This window comes from Abramis brama (genome assembly GCF_963993115.1).
Source record: "Abramis brama genome assembly, chromosome: 5".
Taxonomy (NCBI): domain Eukaryota; kingdom Metazoa; phylum Chordata; class Actinopteri; order Cypriniformes; family Leuciscidae; genus Abramis; species Abramis brama.
Window position 1 is genome coordinate 12089895 of NC_139967.1, and position 21062 is coordinate 12110956.

The 21062-nt window shown below is 38.5% G+C and overlaps 1 protein-coding gene across 1 annotated transcript; it reads left to right on the forward strand.

Annotated features, from left to right (window-relative positions):
• Window positions 1–1238: 1238 nt before the first annotated feature.
• Window positions 1239–20477, forward strand: svopa (SV2 related protein a). Its single transcript, XM_084114698.1, has 16 exons — window positions 1239–1454; window positions 6219–6379; window positions 7219–7304; window positions 8720–8818; window positions 8993–9064; window positions 9160–9284; window positions 16099–16162; window positions 16352–16477; window positions 16612–16740; window positions 17391–17464; window positions 17686–17762; window positions 17983–18087; window positions 18188–18299; window positions 18476–18557; window positions 19234–19323; window positions 20028–20477. Exons 1-16 carry the CDS (start codon window positions 1420–1422, stop codon window positions 20238–20240), a joined length of 1650 nt encoding a protein of 549 aa, XP_083970824.1. The 5' UTR covers window positions 1239–1419; the 3' UTR covers window positions 20241–20477.
• Window positions 20478–21062: the final 585 nt, after the last annotated feature.

Genomic DNA, 21062 nt, shown 5'->3' on the forward strand with positions numbered 1-21062 from the left:
CCCAAATGATGGTCTTAATGAGTGAAATCAGGTAATAAACTGACAGAAGAGACTCATTAGATTTAAAAACAGATATAAAGGCTTTATTAGAAGAAAAGAGTACATTTTTATCACTTTATCTGAGATTTTGTTAGATTTGTCGATAGTTCTTCAATATTCAAATCTGTTAACTTGATTTTGTAGGCTACATCTAATTATGGATAAGTAAAAGACAATGAAAACACTGAAGACTTAATTTTACAATAAAAATATAAAAAAGCTATTATAAATATACAATCTTAATATTTTGACTATACTGTAAAACTATATGTATTGTCCTCACTGTAAAAATATTGTTGGTTTAACTTAAAAAATAAGTAACCTGGTTGCCTTACAATTTTAGGTTAATTAAAACATTTAGTTGATACAATGAAGGTTTGTTTAATCAACAGAAACTCAAAATATTTTGATCTGAACCACATAAATTATCTTAGTTGATTTGACAAAAGAAAAAAATTTGATAAATCATGAACATAATAATAGTAATATTATTTTCATCATAATATTTTATTTTTTAATTATTATTATTTTTGCTTCCAAAACCCATCTCTTTTTTCTTTTTTTTCTTTTTTTATTACAGTATTTACAGCAAAATTACATTTATTATCTGTTAAATCTAATCTTTGTTTTGCATCGCAGCAAGTCGCGATATTCATCATATCCCTTGTTAAAATTACATCATCCTTTCAAGGACAAGTGAGTACCTTTTGTCACTTTATCTGATATTTTGTTCGATTTGTCGGTAGGTCTTCGGTAATCAAATATGTTACCTTAATGTTGTACAGCTAATTATGGAAAACTGGATATGTGAGGAATTATCAGCTTTAATTTATTTTTCAAACACTGCCATGACCTTGTGCACTAGCAAGCCTAAAATTGTTTATATAGTTTTAAATGCTTCAATGCAATTTATTAACCATTAGCCTATACAGACATTTTTGTCTCATTGAATATTTAAAATAGGGATAGAATTTACTTCACATTTTGGAAACATGTAGGCCAGTGTAATAATCTATATAGGCTAAATAATAATAAAATGAAAAATACAAATAAAAAATAACATGAATGGGGGAATGATAGGCTATATGACCAATGATATACATGGATGGAAAAGTGTATTGTCTTGATTCATCGTCTCCAGAACATATTCACAGTTCCCTGCTGGTGCTTTGGTATGACACGGGCGTTCCAGCCTTTGCAGAGATCCAGCAGGAGCGACACGACAGGCGCAGGAATCATGGCAGCTCCGCACAACACCGCCCCTCTCTGAGCTCTTCACGGTCCTCACGCCTGTGGTGCTGAAATCAGACTCGACTCGACTCGACAGCAATGTAACGGCGACGAGACAAAGACTCCGTCAGCCCGACGAACAGACCGATAATGGACGATGATTTGTTTCAGTTAAGGCAGCTCCCGTGAGTGTTCTTTTCATCCTTTTTCTTTCATCCGCACGCGACCTGAGCCATCATGCAAACACTCTTCCGTTCATTTAAGCTTTTAGTGACCTACAGCGACTAGAATGTGCCGTAAACAACGTGACATTGATATTTATGCAACTTTAAAAATAAAAAAAAAGCAATGCTTACATAATGCTGTTTGATGAAGAATATGGATACGCACATTTGGGATTTATGAATTGGCAGAGGTGCATGTTCGGTAAACAGCTCAAGTAGATTAAACAGCTTATTTGTACATGTTAAAGCAGTAACCTTGTGTTGCAAAGACCATTTTCCTCGTCTTTTGGTTCATTTGCATTTTTACATGTCATGACTCCTTCCATTGAATAACACGATGGTTATTTGTGTATACATGTGTTTTATTGATATAGACACTCATTCTGCTCACAGATCTCAATTTAAGCCAATATCACTTTGAGAGCTATTCAGATTAATTTGATTGGCTTTTTAGAAAATGAAAATCCTGTCTGTGACTTTTCAGATTGTTCGCATTTTAAATTATTTCTGGGACAGGGCTTCTTAACCCAGGGTTAAATTCAGTGCTTAGCCCTTTACAAATGTGGCAGGGTTAAAAAACATGTTAACCCAAGGTTAAGTATACACTGAAGAAAAACCTTCTTAATTTTACAATAAAAATATATAAAAAGCTATTATAAAATACATTATTAATATTTTAACTATTCTGTATTTTCCTGTTAAATGTGATGTTATTTTCATCATATTTTATTTTTTTATTATAAATTACATATATGGCAATACATTCTTTTTGCTTCCAAAACCCATCTCTTTTTTAATTTATTTTTTGTATTTTGTATTACAGTATTTACACTAAAATTACATTTATTGTCTGTAAACCCTCTGGTATTGTTTATTTGGGAGTCACACTTGTGTTGTTTCAGTCAAAAGTGACCGAACACCTAAAATTTAACTTTTTTTATTTTCAGTAAAATCAATGTAATATATTTTTGTTCAATAATATTTTTTTATTGTGTATTTTGAGAGAATTGTATGTTACAAATCAATATTTATGCAATAATTATGACCATTTTCCATTTGAAAATAATACAAATTTTTTCTATTTATTTATTTATTTTTCAATTAAAGTCAAGTCACCTTCATTTATATAGTGCTTTTAACAATATAGATTGTTTCAAAGCAGCTTCACAGTGATAATAGGAAATTAAAGTAACAGAGATTGTTTTGGCTTTACAGCAGCTCAAGAATAAAGTTATTGTCCAGCTAAAGTTAGTTTTAACGCAAAGATCATTAGTTATTAACTTAGGGGCCGCTTACACGACACAGTTCTAACAGAAAACCCTTAAATTAAAGCTGTATTTCATGTTAAAATAGAGACAAGGCATTTAAAATCCAATTTTTGAAGGCAGATTAGTGTCATCTGATGGGAGTAAAATAAGGAAAACATCTTTAATGCCATGGCATAACCACTAGATTCCTATTTAGCTCTATATAAAGAGGCTTATATATTCTATAGTTGTTTTTAGACATAAAAACTTACTTTTATTAGGCTGTGGATTTGGATATATATTTAGACATTCTCAAAGACTGCTTTTTGTCAAGGTTTAGATATTTTTTTGTTTGATATGTTGATTTGAAGTGTCATTTTTTTCCAATAATTTTACCACAGTCAAACCTGAAAGCAGAGAAAGACATTTTGTTAAAACATCAAAATTCAATAAAAATGTAACAAACTGAAAAGGAATTCTTTATCAGAGCTTAATCAATCTGTGTCTGATTTGATTTCAGCCTCTTATTTGAGTCTTCTGGCTCAATTTTGCCATATTGTTACAGCAACACCAGTTCATTTATGCATGTATAATAGTGTGTTGTGTGTGTCTGTGAGAGTGTGTAAGTGAATGCGTGTTTGAGTGTATGTTTTGTACTCTTGATGTTTTAGAGTGTAACCCCCCTTTTCTTTTTTTTTACTGCATTGTGGCTGAATTATTGATTTTATTTTCCGCATTTGCAAAAACTTGCTTTGTGTTGCAGTCAAACCAGTTCAAATTATGTTTGAGGGTGGGGTTTGGGTGGAGTGTGCCTATTTTGCACTCTTGATATTTTAGATATTTTTTGATATTTTCACCCCCTCACTACTGTGTGCAATTGGGCTGATTTGTAGATTGTACCCCCCACCAAAATTGCTCTCTTTTTTAATTTTTATTTTTGTATTTCCAATTAACTTCCTATGGTGGTAATTTCTGACTGCGAACAACACAAGTGTGACATTTTTTTTATCACCATAGAATTCGAATGGAGTCCCCATTTTTTTCAGTGAAGTAGTGATTAAAAAAAAAGAAAAATCTATCTAAAATGTCCTAACAACACCTAGATGTTTTAAATCTAATGTAATTTTCATCTTTTATGTAATCAGCTTTTTATTGTAACATTTTTCTTTTGAATTTACAAATATATTTACAGCACAGCATAAAGTCTATAGGTGCGTTTCCATTACAGATTTGCGCAAAACTTTTGTGATTTTTTTCTAAATGTTGACAAAAAAACTATTGCGAAATGACACCGTTTCCATTAACCGATGTTATGCGACTAAAACTTCATTTTTTCCTCTCGCGATAAGTAAAGTCATTCCAAAAAACACAGCAATGGACGTTAGTAGGTTTATGTACTATATCCCAGCCACTGCACTGGCCATTATTATTAATCAAAGGAGACGTATGTGTGTTATCCAATCATTAATTATAAGGAAAGACCCTTATACTTGAGAGCGGCACCTATGAGGTGTTTCTGGTGTTTCTCCCTCATTTCTGCTTCGAGGTCTTGATTGTGGCATTTCTTTGAGGTTTAGAATCCAGTATTTTATCTACGTCAGGTGACCTGTAAATACGCAAAAACTGTTTCCATTGCAGTTTTGCGAAATATTTCTTTTTCGAATTGCCTGAAAAACCACCTCATGCGAGCGGAAAAACTTTTTTGCGAATTTTTGCGAAAATTACTTTAAGCGTATTTTCAATTCGCAATTTCAATTTGCGCAATTTGAAGGGTAATGGAAATGCAGCTTATGACTGTATTGAAATGGAATGAGGTCAGTCCTGAACAACAACATATCTTGGTCTTGATGATCACCCAATGCATCAGTGGCATCTTAACAAGACAGTACAAGTCACAAATAAATAGAAATTTGCCCTTGTGTGTCATTGGGCTTTAACCTTTTTATGATCATCTTTCGGATGAGACGTTAAACCTGGATCTTGACTCTCTGTGGTAATTAAAAATCCCATGGCACTTCTCGTAAAGAGTAGGAGTGGAACCCCGGTGTCCTGGCCAAATTAAATTCCCTCTTTATCAATCACAGCCTCCTATAATCCCCATCCTTTGAACTGGCTCTACCACTCTCTCTCCTCTCCACCTTTAGCTGGCGTGTGGTGAGCCGTTGCTCTGTGGCTGCCGTCGCTTCATCCATGTGGACGCTGCACACTGGTGGTGGTTGAGGGGAGACCCCCTGATATGATTGTGAATTGCTTTGGGTGCTCAGTACAGTAGCACATAGTAAAGCACTATATAAATGCCAATGTCATTCATTCTTTCATTCATCTGTGTTGCAGTAAATATCTCTCCACTGATTCATAAGAGTTTTGAATATTCTGCCTGCTAAAGCTGATGTTATTCCTGTGCTTCTGGTGCTTGGCAGTAGGCCCGGTCGCCATCTGATGGTGTGCAGGAATCATGATGGCAGCGCTCTTAATTGCTGATATAGAGCTTGTTTCAGCTTGGCTTTTTCCATGCTTTATGGAAATAATCGTAACAACCATCCTTCATTCTTAGCATTTTCTTTATGCTTGCAGTCATTAATGGAGCTCAGGTCTGTTCTGTCATTGATGATTTATATCTTCATCCTAGTTTTGTGTTTTTTGAATGCTCTCGAGTCTCGATGTACTTTTTGTCTCTGCTGAGCGTGGAGAGGTCGTCTGTTTAATTACACTGCCTGTCTGCTCATGAAGGCTTTATTGCTCATAGTGTCGCTGTGAGCCCTGCAATTACAGTTATCAGACCATGGGATATCTGTGTGCTCCTCTTACTTACTGCTCCCTGGTCCAATCTGTCTAACCACGGAGATATTTGTAGTAAAATCCCCTGACTATCGCTAGAGCGTCTGTCACTCTTGTTTTTAAACAGTAGTTTTCATTCAGTGAGAAAATGCCTGTCATCCAGGTGCCCTATAAAGGCTGACGGTTGTGAGTCACAGTTTCAAACATCACTCCACTGTCTCTTCACACATCATGCTGGCTTTTTCTCAAGCTTTTTTTTCTAGAACACCAGAAGAGGGATTGCACAAGCAGGAAGTTCCTTGGCAACAGTCTCTTGTTATGTGCATCATTCTGTCCTACACATTGCATCTGTATTCCATATAAAGATGCTTGTTCTGTCAAATGATTTATTTTGCCCAGCCACTTTACAATAAATAGCGTATTTATGCTGCATGGTGTGTGGGCTGCTGCTATATCATGCATAGGCATTGCTAGACCTGTGATTAAGATGCCAGGCATCATTATGTGATCTTTCTTCATATTTTTTGAAAACAGCCACTGCAAAAATATAAAGGATATTTCATTATATATATATTTCATATATCAATCCTCCCCTTACCGGTTGTTTTAGTCAATGGGTTGCAGCCGAATGCAAATACTACAGAATTACCTGATTGATACTGTACCTGATTTTCTGCTTGCCTGTTCGTTTCTCTGACAGAGTGGTGAAATTTCGGCGCACAGGTGAAAGCGTTCGCTCAGAGGATGAGTATGGCAGCAGGGAAGAGGCTTTGCAGGTGGAGGGAGGACGGACGGATATGGAGTCTGTTTCCTTGGCCGATGGTGCTCCGGTGCCTCGGGAATTTGCCAACCCCACTGATGGTATGTTTAGCCAATTAATACAGATTTTTGATGACTAGCTATGTTTTTTTTTTTACATTTTTGTAAGAAAAAGCACATATTTTCTTTCTAAATATGTTTTTATTTTTTTATATTCATTGGAGATTTTGATCTGGGTTTGTTCTTGTAAATTAAAACTATTAAAAATAGTTTTTGTCAATGAAATAAAGCTGAAATGAAATATTAATATTAGATGAAAAAGTTTAAATGTAAATGAGAAACATTGCCTTGGCAACTAACTGAAATAAACAAAAAATAAAACACTCTGAGGAAGGCTGAATGGCCGAAATGCATCAGTGTGCAGTGTTTTAGTTATTTTTAATGTTTCTAGAGTGAGCCATGATTTGAATAAAGGCTTTTAAACTTTTTTTGAACCAGAAGAAGTGCCTTGGTTCTCTTTTTCTATAAATACAAGTTTGAAACCCAACCAAAGAGCACCTTCTGAGACTACTTGACAAAGGTCCTTCCAGCAAGCAGCGCTCCAAGACGTTTTCCTTGATCTGAAATAAAAATAAGTTTAAATTGAAGTACTAAAATGATTAAAACTGATATAAAAATAAACTAAATCTAAATAGAAAACTAAACTAATAAATGACAAATGCACATAGGATATGCTAAAACTAAATTAAAATTGTTATATACAAAAATAAAAGCTGATTCACAATATTAATAAATACTATAATAGTTTATAAATAATACTGAAATAACACTGTTGTGAGCATGTTAATGCCTCCTACAAAGGATAGTGGATTTGCATTATCAGACAGCTCACTGAACATCTTTAAGGCTAAACTACTCTCCATATGTTACTCTTTCAACAGATACCTTCATGGTTGAGGATGCAGTGGAAGCCATTGGCTTTGGGACATTCCAGTGGAAACTGTCCATCCTGACTGGACTTTCATGGGTAGCAATACTTAAACGAAATGTAGAGAGGGAATAACTGTTGTACCCTCACAACACTGTATAATATAGTGCAACAGGGCTCGTCCAATTCTTCAGAGGCACTGGTTTCGGAAGTATTTTTTCCATTTAAGATTTTTTTAAAGTTTTTGTTAAAGCGTTATAGCCATGAACCTAGTCTCAGCCTCAGACGTCACGTCTACGAACCGTTGGCTGAACGTCTGATGCATATGGCACACTTTTCTGGAAACACTTCAGGAGTTTCGAAGTCGCAATCTGATTGGTTGAATTCTACAGGATATCCAGAAGTCATGTGTGTCGCGTTCTTTATCGGTCCACCTGGAAACAAATGCCGTGACACCAAAACCCCTCGTGAAAGCCGTTGTGTTTACAACTGTGACAATGAGCGCTTACCAGGATCAACTAAACGCTGGATTTTCAAAAGTATGTGAAGTTCGCAGGTCCATTGTTGCAGTAAACTTGCACAACGTCCATGAATGAATAATTTATTAGATTCAGCTGGTCTGTTATTGTATGGACATCGACATTATATTGTCAAACATCCTCTTGGGCGGTCCTTGGCCAAGAAAAGCTGCGACAGAGTCCAGACCTTCTGCCGTCCGTTGAAGGTCTGGCTACGCGAGACTACCATGAACCAAGCTAATCAACAACAAACTTTGAATTGAAGCAAACTATTGAAAATCAGACAAAAATACAAAGGCAAAAGACTGTGTACTTAACTGCTTTAGTGACAGAAAGAACTACAATCCCATGAGGCATTGCAAACACTAATTGGATTAAAAACAATGGAGAAATATAAAACTACTTATTAAAAAATGTTAATTATATATATAAAAACAATATATTTTAAGTGTATTGCAATATATGCACATGTATGCAAATATTCAAGTATTTTGTGAGCATAAGGAGATCGACTCGATTAGGTCATTCGCTGTGCTTCATGGGAGTAGGCGGAGCTAAAGAGCTATTTTGGTGCGGTTTGAATTTGGCGACTCTCTGAATGGTGTAATTTTCTGTACAGCATCACGGGTAAGGTAGTTTTCACCACAAATTCTGCTGTTAAACGCGATTGTTTTAAAAATAAGTTGAAATAATGCTGGCTGACGGCTACAGCAGAAGCAAATACCTTGGGTTAACAACTTTGTAGTTAACAGTAGGTCTGCCTTTAAAGGTTTGTAAGTTATTGTTAAAAATCTATTTCCATATGGAGAAAATTAATGAGTTTTTACTTCCGGAACCTGACTGTTGCACTCTATTATAATCAGTTGACCTTGGATTCTAGAAAGACAGTGTCATTTTTATAAGCTGTACATTTTCAGCTTACCTACCAATTCTGTAGTCAGAATTAGGAGTTGCTATATTTATTTCCATATTTCCGATGATTTTATTTATGTGCAGATGGCCGACGCCATGGAGATGATGATTCTCAGTATATTGGCCCCTCAACTGCACTGTGAGTGGGCACTGCCCAGCTGGCAGGTGGCACTGCTAACTTCGGTACTGTACACTACTCCTTTAGTCAATAATGAATCCTCTCTTGCTTTTTAGATAGTTTGGCAGTAGGACTGGTTTTCTTATTCTGTTAGGCTTTGCATCAGCTGCTCCTGAATGTGTTTTCCTGATTAACCACATTGTTATGAATAACTTTGTTTCTCCCCTTCTCTGAAACAGGTTGTATTTATTGGAATGATGATCAGTTCTTCATTATGGGGGAACATATCTGATAAATATGGGAGAAAAACAGTGAGTATGTTCATAAATGAAAGAGCAGTATGTTCATGTCCAACGATATAGCTGGACAAATGTTAATTATATAACCCTGTGTGTGTTTGTGGTAGGGTTTGAAGATGAGTGTATTGTGGACCCTGTTCTATGGCCTCCTCAGTGCATTTGCACCTATATACGGATGGATCCTGTTCCTCAGAGCTCTGGTGGGCTTCGGAATTGGAGGGGCACCGCAGTCGTAAGTGTGACACAAATCTAAATACATACACAACTGTTCAAAAGTCAGTAATACTTTTTAAAGTTTTTGAAAGCCATTTATGCTCACCAAGGCTGCATTTATTTTGAAAAACAAAAAAACTGTAATGTATTGTGTTGCCGCTAGAGCGCGCTGTTACTTTGGCTGGGCCAGTTCCTTTGTGTGGACACCAGCAACAGGTTGAGGTTCCGTGTTCTTCAGTAAAGCAGTTATCGTGCAGTCACACTCGCTGTCTTTATTGTCTCCAGTATCTTACATGGTATCAGAAGTGTAGCATGGCTACCTCGCAGTTTGAGCACCCGAAGATTGACTGGGAGAATGCGGATTTATATCAGGAATTTGACCGTTTTCTGAGCCACGTTACGTTCGTTTTTGATGGACCACTATCTGAACTAACTGCAAAGCAGCAAGCCGGCTGGCTGGGTACGTGGATAGGCGGACAAGGCAGAGAAATGTACAAAACGTTCACCTGGGCTGAAGGTGAGAAAGAGGATCCCTAAAAAGTGCTAGAAAAGTTTGAGAAATATATCAGACCAAGGAAGAAAAAGAGGATAGCTCACCATCGTTTTAAGCAAAGGAAACAAGACGTAAGTGAGAGCTTCGACCATTTCGTTAAAGATTTACGGATACTGTTAATGGATTGCGCATATGCCGACCCTGAAGACATGTTGATTGACGCAATTATCGCAGACATGCGTGAAAAAGACTAGGAGAGGAATTAACGCTAGCCAAGGCGATTGAAATCCCTCAGCAATATGAGATGTCTCAGAAACAATTGAAAATAGTCCGAAATGATGTTACATGCTCTCAGGTGTCCACTGTAGCAGCAAGTGTTCAACCTAAGCCTTCTGGCCAAAGCAGGAAAACTCGCTATCCAGATCGCAAGTTCACTCAGTCAAAGCCCCCAGCTTTCTGTGCTAGCTGCGGTAAACATTCCGATCACAAATGGAATGAGGGCAAGTGCCCAGCCAAGGGCTCAACGTGCTCTTACTGCCACAGACCCAACCACTGGATGGCAGTGTGCCGTAAACGTGCTGTCCACACACTGAATGTAGAGGCGCTGGAGGAGATTGATGATGAAATACTGAACATTAGCCTAACAGACGTTGTGCTTCCAGCAGCTGCATTAACTGTGGACAAATGGTCTGTGCATTTGATGATACTTTCGCAGAGAGTCCAGTTCAAGATAGATACTGGTGCCAAGTGTAACACTTTGACTCTTGACAGCTACCAGCAACTCATGCACACTGGTGAATTGAAGCGTTCTAACAAGCTGTTGCGCTCCTACTCTAATCATAAGTTCAAACCAGTCGCTGCCGTAGATTTATCAGTGCACTACAAAGAGTGTGCCACCGATGCAGAGTTTGAAATTGTGGAAATTGCACTGGAAAGTGTGCTCAGCGGAGCCACGGCTGAAGCTTTAGGTTTGATAGCAAGGCTGAACTCCATACAAAATGCTGCTGAAGCTGAGGCTGACTCGCCTGTGGAGGGCATTCTCGAACAAGACATTGTTCCTCAAGGCCTTTGTGACTTTCCTGAGCTAATACGCACCACAGGGACTCTACCAGAGTGGTACACAATAAAAATAGAGCCCAATGCTAAAGGTGTTGTCCACCCCGTGCGCAGACAGCCAGCTGCACTCAAGGGACTGATTGTCCAGAAACTGCATGAAATGGAGGAAAATGGCTTTAGGTCGAGCAGCCCACTGTGTGGGTCAGTTCAATGGTGGCGGTCTCTCGGGGAGACAAGTTAAGAATTTGCATAGATCCCAGTGATTTAAATAAAGTAATCAGGAGAGAACATTACCCCATGCGCACCGTTGAAGAAGTCATGTCATCTATGCCTGGAGCACGAATATTCTTAGTCCTCGATGCCAAGTCGGGATTCCTCCAGATTTAGTTAGATGAAGAATCATCATTCCTTACAACCTTCAACACACCCATTGGTAGGTTTAGGTGGTTGAGGCTACCGTTTGGAATAAAATGTGCCCCCGAGATCTGTCAGCGGATCATGGATGGCATGCTAGAGGGCATTATGGGAGCAGTGGCCATTATGGATGGCATCTTGATTGCGGCCCCCACTGTGAAGATGCACAATGAAATCCTACACAAAGTCATCGAGAGACCAACAAGCTACAACTTAAAGCTTAATTTCAATAAGTGTCACATTCAGCAGAGCCAAGTCCCATATATTGGCCATTTGACTGCAGACGGCCTGAAGCCTGACCCAGCCAAGGTCCAAGCAGTCAGGGGCATGCCGGAACCTGTTGACAAGGAAGGGCTTCGCCGTTTTTTGGGGTTTGTGACATATTTGTCAAAATTCATACCGAATCTCAGCGAGGAAGATGCACTGCTGCGTCAGCTCCTGAAAAGCAATGTGGAGTTTGCGTGTTGGAATGTGTATCCATGCTGAACTATGTGGCTAAGTGAAGAGAAGTACGCTGAGTTGCAGGAATGCACAAAAAAAGAACTGAGCTCCTTACAACACATCATCCAGCAAGATTGGCCGGAGCACAGGAGAGATGCCCCAACTACTGTTCAGCCATATTGGGACTCAAAAAGTCAACTGACCATATGTGATGGAGTAGTGTACAAAGGGCTACATATAGTAATACCATCCACTATGAAACAGCACATGTTAAAACTCATACACCAGTCTCATTTAGGGATTGTGAAAAGCAAGCAGAGAGCACGTGAAGTGCTCTACTGGCCGGGCATGAGTGCAGAGATAGAGGAGGTAGTGAAGAATTGCAGCAAATGTGCCAAGTTCCAAAACAAACTACCAAGATTGCCTCTAAAGCCAACTGAAACCCCAGAACTGCCATTTGAGCTAGTGGCCTCTGATATCTTTCGTGGATATCTTTTCATTCTGATATCTTTTCATTCTTCTCGTGGATTACTTTTCAAAATACATTGAAGTGGACGAGCTTAAAGATCAGCGAAGCTGTACTGCCATTGAAATACTGAAATCACAGTTCAGCCGTCATGGGATTCCTACTGTCCTACGAACAGACAATGGGCCCCAGTATGCGTCAGCTATGGCATATCACATCTCACATCATCACCTCACACACCTCACTCAAATGGAGAGGCCGAGCGTGTAGTACAAACAGTGAAAAGACCTTGGAACAAAGCTCCAGACAGACATTTGGCATTGCTGGACTACAGAACAACCCCGCTAGAGACAGTAGAGTTGTCCCCAGCGCAGCTGCTCATGGGCTGAAGATCCAGAAACAAACTCCCTGCAGCTCAACAACTGCTTGTCCCAAAGGCCTACAACTCTTTGAAAGTCAGAGACACCTGCTCAATTGGTCCAAAGCTTCCCAGAAGTACTACTATGACAAAGGCAGGACGATGCACACTTGCCCTGCGCTGGTGCCAGGTGAAGAAGTCAGAATGCAGCCCTACCCCAGCCACTCCAAGTGGTCTCCAGCTTTTGTCATCCAGCAACATAGCAGCACACCCAGGTCAACTCTGGTGGCATGGAGTTCCGCCGGAACTGTCAGCACCTTCGCAAAAGCACTGCAAGAGTGAATCAGTCCCGTCACCTCATACAAGATGAGCCTTGGGAGGAGTTGCCTGATGTCCTTCCAGAACAAGAGGAACTGATTCCTCCCCTAGTTGGGACTTCAGCATCACCTGCCAAGGAACCCCTAAATGTGGGTCAACCACAGCCCTGTCTGCCCTACACCACTAAGCATGGCAGAGTGGTAAAACCCCCTGAAAGACTGAATTTGTAGTTGCTACTTGTCAGGAGTCAGATGAGTCCAGTAGTGAAACAATCCAGTTGGACTAACTGTTTGTTTATAGCTTTCAATAGTTGGTAATGATCTCAAGTTGCTCCTGAATAGTTAAAGAAATATGTCAAGTATGGTGCCTTTGTATAATGTCATTAATAAGTCGGAAGGTACCTTGAGGATTGTTTATTTTTGCCTTTAAAGGTGCTCTAAGCGATGTTGGGTGACATCACTTCTTGTTGACATTCGAAGTATTGTCAAACAAAATGGAGGCTAGCCCGACCCTCCCTCCTCCTCATCCCGTCCCCTCCCCCTCTCTTCCGTGCTTCCTGAAACAGTCATGAACCATTTAGAAAAAACAAACTGGATTTACCCACCTGTCCAGCAAAAACAGAGCCACCTGAATGTCGGATTAGAAGCCCTTCTGTCGGTGGAGTTCTAGCAACCTTTTGAACGCTTTTCCGATGTAAATTCGGGACTTTATGTTTCTTCTCCTTTTCCCTATTCTTTGTTATTTGTTCATCGGAACGTCGTCTTTTTGGTCTTGTGTCGGCCATATCAAAATTCTCAAGAAAATACCATTTTAATGTTAGTCGTTGTTAGGACATCTCTCCTCTAGCTAACTTCCCTCTTCATGCTTCTCTCTCCTCCACTCCCCACACACCCCCCTTCATGTGCACGCGCACTAACCCCCCAACCCCCACCCCCAAATCATTCTTGTTGGTTATTGGCTGGAACACTGTTTGTTATGTTTCGTGGCCAAGACTGGGCCAATTTGTTTTTCTTGCCATTTGTGGAGCCTGGGCTGTCTACAGAGACCGCGTTTTTTTACAGTGTGTTCAGGGGACAGGCAGCTAGCGGATAGTGAGGAGATGTTTGCTGGATGTGACAAAAAATGTTTTGGCCTAAAAAACACGTGACATCGCTTAGAGCACCTTTAAATTTGCTCAAGAGACCTTCAGTTATTTAGTCTGCTGTCTATGGTTTCCCCACAAATAAGCTGAAGAAGGGGAGATGTAATGTATTGTTTTGCCGCTAGAGCGCGCTGTTACGTTGACTGGGCCAGTTCCTTTGTGTGGACACCAGCAACAGGTTGAGGTTCCGTGTTCTTCAGTAAAGCAGTTATCGTGCAGTCACACTCGCTGTCTTTATTGTCTCCAGTATCTTACAAAAACAGTAATATTGTGAAATATTATTACAATTTAAAATAACTGTTTTCTATTTATATGTATTTAAAATGTATTCCTGTGATGGCAAAGCTGATTTTCAGCATCATTACTCCAGTCTTCAGTGTCACATGATCCTTCAGAAATCATTCTAATATGCAGATTTGATGCTCAAGAAGCATTTCTTATTATTATTAATGTTAAAAACTGTTTTAATTGCTTAATATTTCTGTGGAAACCATGATGCATTTTCTTTAAGGATTTTTTTGATGAATAGAAAGAACCACAGTCTTTACTTTCACTTTTGATTAATTTAATGCATCCTTGCTAAATAAAAGTATCAATTTCTATCTACATCCTATCAATTCTACAGACTTTTAAATGGTAGTGTAAAAATATTTAGTGAATTATAATAGGGAGATTTGCAAGATGTTAACCTAACATTTAAGCTTCTGTAACTTAAGTTAAGTTTTTCTCAATTGTTTTCTTGAAACACATTTCTTGAAACTATGCCTCGTATTCTCAAAACAGTAAACACAAATCCATAACGTCTCACCCAGTTCCCCAAACATCCGATTTTCAGGTCAAAATGAAGCTCTACACTCAAAACCATTCACTCTTGCTGAAAAAACAAACTATGCCCTCAGACATCACACACAAACCCTCACAAACACACACACTACAACATAGTCTTACACACTGGTTCCCCCCTCACAAACCTTTTCACATGATGAACACAAAAGACACAACCAATGGATACATTGGAACATTTTTATTCATTCATGTACTACACAGTACAACACACACAAAAAAAACAAAAATTATTCCGCCTCAGCATCCCGTCTTTGGTCTGGGTCAGCCAGAGTATCTCGTCCACATCACAGGCTATATTGGCCCTAGCCAGGCAATGGGGGTAAAATCCTCTTGCATGCCTGTTCCCCGCTGGCACGCATCAACTGAAATATTTGGCAGGCTTCTTCCATTTCATCGTCTCGGTGTCCTAGAAAAATTTAAGTACTGATTACTGTAACTGTAACACATCCTTTTTACAAAATGGAAGCATTCAGAAAACTCTATCTGTATGTGAGGCAATTTGATGCATTTCTTTTTATTACAGTAGTATAGTGCAACAGCTACAGTACATGTATGTGTTGTAACAGCACATAGTACAGCTCTCAAAAGTTACAGTATAGAGCAGTCTGAAGTACATCTACCTGTTTTTCTCCCGGAAGGTTCTTATGATCGAGGCAACGGTGAAGCGACTCAAATTTGGCCTTCCTCGTAGCCCAGCCTCCCTCATAGTCATACCATGGACAAAGACATGGGCAACTAGAGTGGCACGAATTTCATCCGAGACTTGTCTCTTTGCCCTTGCCCTTCACCTTCTTCCTCCTCCTCCACTCCAGTGTCCACGACCTCTTCCTTCATATCTTTCTGGATCCATTGTTCCAAAACTGAATGAACTGACTCTGGCCCTTTTATCCATCTATTGAAGGTTCTGATTGGTGTGTGATCAATTTTGACTCTTAAGGTGATGATACACTGGGCAACTTTTTGAGTAATGTTGCTGGACAATCTTGCCGAGCGATTGTTGCTTGGGCACTTTCCCATTGAAAATGGGATGACTCACATGACTCATGTATCAAAACAGGGGAATAGTGTTTATAGTTTAGGGAAATGGGTGTGCTTTTTGATAAATAGCGTTATGGTTTTGATATTTAAGTTCAAAAGCCTGGTTATAGTGTTTAAGCAATCAAGAAAAACTGTAATCTGTAGGTTCTCTAGTATTTTTTTATTTATTTTTTTACTGTGATTAATCTGAATGTGCCACTTTCATCTAACAACATCATTAAATATTTAGAGACTCACAGAAACCTTTGCTCTCTCCTCTAAGAGTAACATTGTATGCTGAGTTTCTCCCTATGCGGTCCCGAGCCACTTGCATTCTGTTGATAGAGGTAATATTCTGTTCTATTCTGTTCTATTCTGTTCTATTCTATTCTATTCTATTCTATTCTATTCTATTCTATTCTATTCTATTCTATTAAACTGTTTCAGTTATAAGTTTAACCAAAACATGAAGTCATCATAACTAGGATAACTTGTGGATTTAGTCTAAAAATCTCTTTCCCTCTGATCTGCTGTAGATATTCTGGGCTTTGGGTACAGTATTTGAAGTGCTGCTGGCTATTTTGGTGATGCCAACTTGGGGCTGGCGCTGGCTGCTGGCCCTCTCCACTATTCCACTCTTCATTTTTGCTTTTTTTTGCTTTGTAAGTATGAAGTTCTCAAATATCAGTTAGTTCTCTCTTAGAGCTAGATATGAAAAGTTTTTTTTTTTTTTGTGGTGTGAGCAATATATTGTCTGAACAATAGAGTAAACTAAATGTCAAATGCACATCATCAGTGGCTGCCAGAAAGTGCTCGTTACGACGTCCTGACAGGAAATCAGGAGAAGGCTTTGAACACACTCAAACGCATTGCTACAGAGAATAATGTCCCAATGCCACTGGGAAAACTCATAGTGGCCAGACAGGTAAGGTACTAGTTAAATATACTTATATATTTGTATATTACTTTATGTATATCAATATGGCTTTCTTTAATGGAAAACAGTTAAACACTTCCTATAATACAATGCTGTTGAATCTGTGGCAGGATATGATTGCCCATGTGCTCAGGTGGGCAATATGATTTTGAGTCCAGCTCGCAAAAACTATCTCTACAAACAACAATAATTGAAAGAGTTTCCTACCAAAAATATGATTAAAAAAAAGAGAAGGAATAGACAACTGGATATGTGTTTAAATGTTTTCATGCATAAATTATGATTCATAAACATGTTTATACATACAATTATTCTATATACTGTTATATATACTATTACACTTTTACAACTATCTATACTTCAAAGAATCCTGAAAAAAAAATGCATCGTTTCCACAAAAATATGAACTGTTTTCAACATTGATAATTATAAGAAATGTTTCTTGAGCAGCAAATCAAGTATCATGTGACACTGAAGACTGGAGTAACGATGCTAAAAATTCAGCATTGCCATCACAGAAATAAATGACATTTTAAAAATATATACAAAAAATGTTTACACAATTTATAGTGATAAATATTGTTATTTATATGTCATCTCTCCTTATTTTGAGTATAATTGTTGTTTTCTGTGTTTAGGAGGACAGGGGAAAACTTCGGGATCTTTTCTCTCCACCGTTGCGCTGGACTACTGTTCTGCTCTGGTTCATATGGTAAAAGAGTCCTACAATACTGATTCCTATAAATTACTGTGTAAACAGTCATTAAATCACAAATGTAGATGTCCACTAATCCTTAAAAGGACTTTTTGTTCCTTGAGATTTGTCTGATCTCACTCTTTTATTTCACTCAAATATTTCACAATGTTTAGTTCTTGCTGCTTGCATTCATATTCTGTTTATTTTATTACATTATTATGCGCTTCCTGTTGCAGGTTCTCGAACGCATTCTCATATTATGGTGTGGTTTTGCTGACCACCGAGCTTTTCCAGGAGGGAGGCGCCTGTGGTGGTGAGTGACAGATATTGTGCGTTTTAAAACAGACTGGAGCAGCATAGTGAGAATGTAAAGGCCAAGTATGGAATAGAAAACCATATTTAATATACTGTATATACTATATCAGTATAAATCAGTATGTGTAATACATTTCAAACTATTAGTGTGGTAGAAAACTAACTCAATACAACCAATGTATTCTGTATGCATATATTGGTTGTGTATCACTCCCTAGGGGGGAAGGGCAGAAAAAGGGACCCAGGATGTAGTTTGGAGTGCAAATATCTGAATTCAGATGATTACAAAGACCTTCTATGGACCACACTTTCTGAGTTTCCAGGTACATCTTTGAATTTTAACACCATTAACATCTCATTTTTAAGTAACGTATGGCAGGCAAAAAAGAAAATGTGATGAACGTATTGATCGATGCATCACAGGCCTGCTGGTGACCCTGTGGGCAATCGATCGCTTAGGAAGGAGGAAGACTATGGCACTGTGTTTCTTTGTCTTCTCCCTCTGCATTGTGCCGCTCTACGGCTGTGTGGGAAGGTCAGAAAGCATATCCATTATAGACATTTTTCTAGAGCACTCGAGCCTGTGTTAATCTCAAATGTGAACATACATCTACATCTACATGTCATGGAAAAAATCAAACTTGTATTTCTTTCTAATGTGACATCTTTGATACATTATGCCATATAGCCTAACTATTCCCTTTATTGCAGGACTTCTTTGACAGTATTTATATTCATTGCGAGGGCCTTCATCGCTGGAGGTTTCCAGGCTGCATATGTGTATACTCCTGAGGTGAGAACTCAGTTAATATATCATTTCTATTTCTTGGAAGAACTGAGGCTCAAAGTCAAAGCTCTATCCTTCTTTGCCATGTCAAAAGAATGTGAAATAGAAACACAGCAAAATGTGACACTCTTGGCAGATAAATTGTAAGGAGAGTAAAGCCTGTAGACTGTCAATGTGGTGTTAAATGTTTCTCTCAAGGCAACAGCTGCACTAGAGAATGATTTTGACCTTGGGAAACGTCCAATTCCTGTCTCACTCCCACCACTTGGCAGCAATTGCAACAACTCACCTGAAATAAAACAGACCACTTTGTCATCCTACGTTTTTTCATAAACTACTGGAGTTCATCTCCAGATAAATGATTGGATGGTTGAATATTACACACAGTGTCTGTATGTTGACTTTGACATTACTGTCATTGAGGTCATTTTATTGCGTAGTTACATAGTTACTTGACTGTATATTACCTAAAGGAGAGAGGCATTTTTCTTAACTACATTAATCTTTGTCTGGGATATTTAACTGGGTTTGAAAGTGTTTATAGCATAAAATCATGCTGAAGAAACTTTAGGGAAATAATGAATCCATGTAGATCATGCAAGTCCATTCACTCAGTGGTTAAGTAATAGTTAAATTTTAAATGAGAAGATAATGGTTATCTCCCTCTTGGTGTCTTTTACAGGTGTATCCCACAGCGACGAGGGCACTGGGTTTGGGCACCAGTAGTGGGATGGCCCGAGTTGGAGCTCTCATCACACCATTTGTGGCACAGGTGTGGAAACACTATCTAGAAAATGATAAAAGACTTAAAAATACAGAATACTCCAACCCTAATGTTGGAGATCCAATATACTTACTTTCTTTACTTTGTCTTAATTTATTGGAAATCAGCTCTGATATGTTGATCTGTGCTGCTCATGTGGGCAACTCTACGAACAACAACAGTTCAAAGAGATTCTCACCAGAAATTTGACTTAAAAAAAGAGAGAAGAAAAAACAATGAGTCTCATTCCCTAAGTGTGCATATGTGTGTAAATGTTTACTTAATATTATTCTAAGTGTATGAAGAAAACTATAGCCAACTTAAAGCACAAGTTTTAGTTCACATTTTTGTCTATACAGAACTATTAGATACGGTTATCTTTTTAAAACTTTCTATTCATCAAGGAATTCTGAAAAAAAAGAGAAAAGTATAGTTTCCACTTAATACTGCGATAATAATAAGAAATGATTCTTGAGCAGCAAATCAGCATATTATAATGATTTCTGAAGGATCATGTGACACCAGCTTTGCCATCACAGGAATTTTTAATTGTAATAATATTTCACAGTATTACTGTTTTTACACTGTATCAAGTAAATGCAGGCTTGGTGAGCATAAGAAACTTCCTTCAAAACAGAAAAAAATCTTACTAACCCCAATGTGAATGTGAGATTCTTTGACATATTCTATCCATCTCTGCTTCCTTCCTGAAGGTGATGCTGGAATCATCAGTGTATCTGACTCTGTCAGTGTACTGTTGCTGCTGTTTGCTGGCTGCTATTGCTTCCTGTGCACTGCCCATAGAGACCACAGGACGGGGCCTCCAGGAGTCCAGTCACAGAGAGTGGGGTCAGGAGATGATGGGACGGGCCTCAGACCACAGCCCGGGAGGGATTCCACATTCAAGCTCTGGATCACAGGACTGAGGGAACACCACAGAGGGGTTTGGAAAGACTTTGTAGAAGAAATTGGTCTTAGATGGAAGTGGGGAATATTATCTGTAAAATAAAATGTGTGTCCACAAAGGAATCGCAGTTTTAATTGTTTTAAGGACTGCTTGGTTTTGATTTAAATCAGTCCATTAATGACACGTTCCCCCACCAAAGGTTACAAGGTTTCTCTTTATGAACCTCCGGACCAGAAAAATAAAGGGGAATAGATTTCCATCACATAATACTCCCCTTTTGCCTCATTTTCAGGTAATACAACAGTAAATGGGTTGAAAATATATCTATAATTGCATTATGCAGTTTAGCACATGAAAACCATCATCACTCTCATATGTTCAAATGATTTGAAGAGCATTTGGGGGTGTTTAGGAGAAGAACGAAAGATTTGAACTTTCAAAGTCCTGAAGTCTTGAAGTTGAAAGATAGCACAAGGGTTTGTGTGTTTGTGACAGGTTTAGTATGAGAGCGAGTAGAAAGATTTATTTAATTTTTTATTTCTTTAAGAGGGCCTTACACTCCACTCCCAGCATTCCATTGGGGAGGTCATGACAACTTTTATCTATTCATCGAAGCAGAGACCGGATGCTGCTATAAATCAGACATTGCACCAGTTTGTGGTCTCTGTTATCTTCCTTTTTCTCTCTCAACCATATACCATACTTTAAGTTGGTTAAATGTTAGCCATTGATAGTGTTAGACTTTCGCTGACACCAGTGACGTTATCTAGTGGGCATCAAAGTCTTCATTTCGTACCACTCAGCACCTCTCTTTGTCCTCTCACTGGCTGCCAACTGCAAT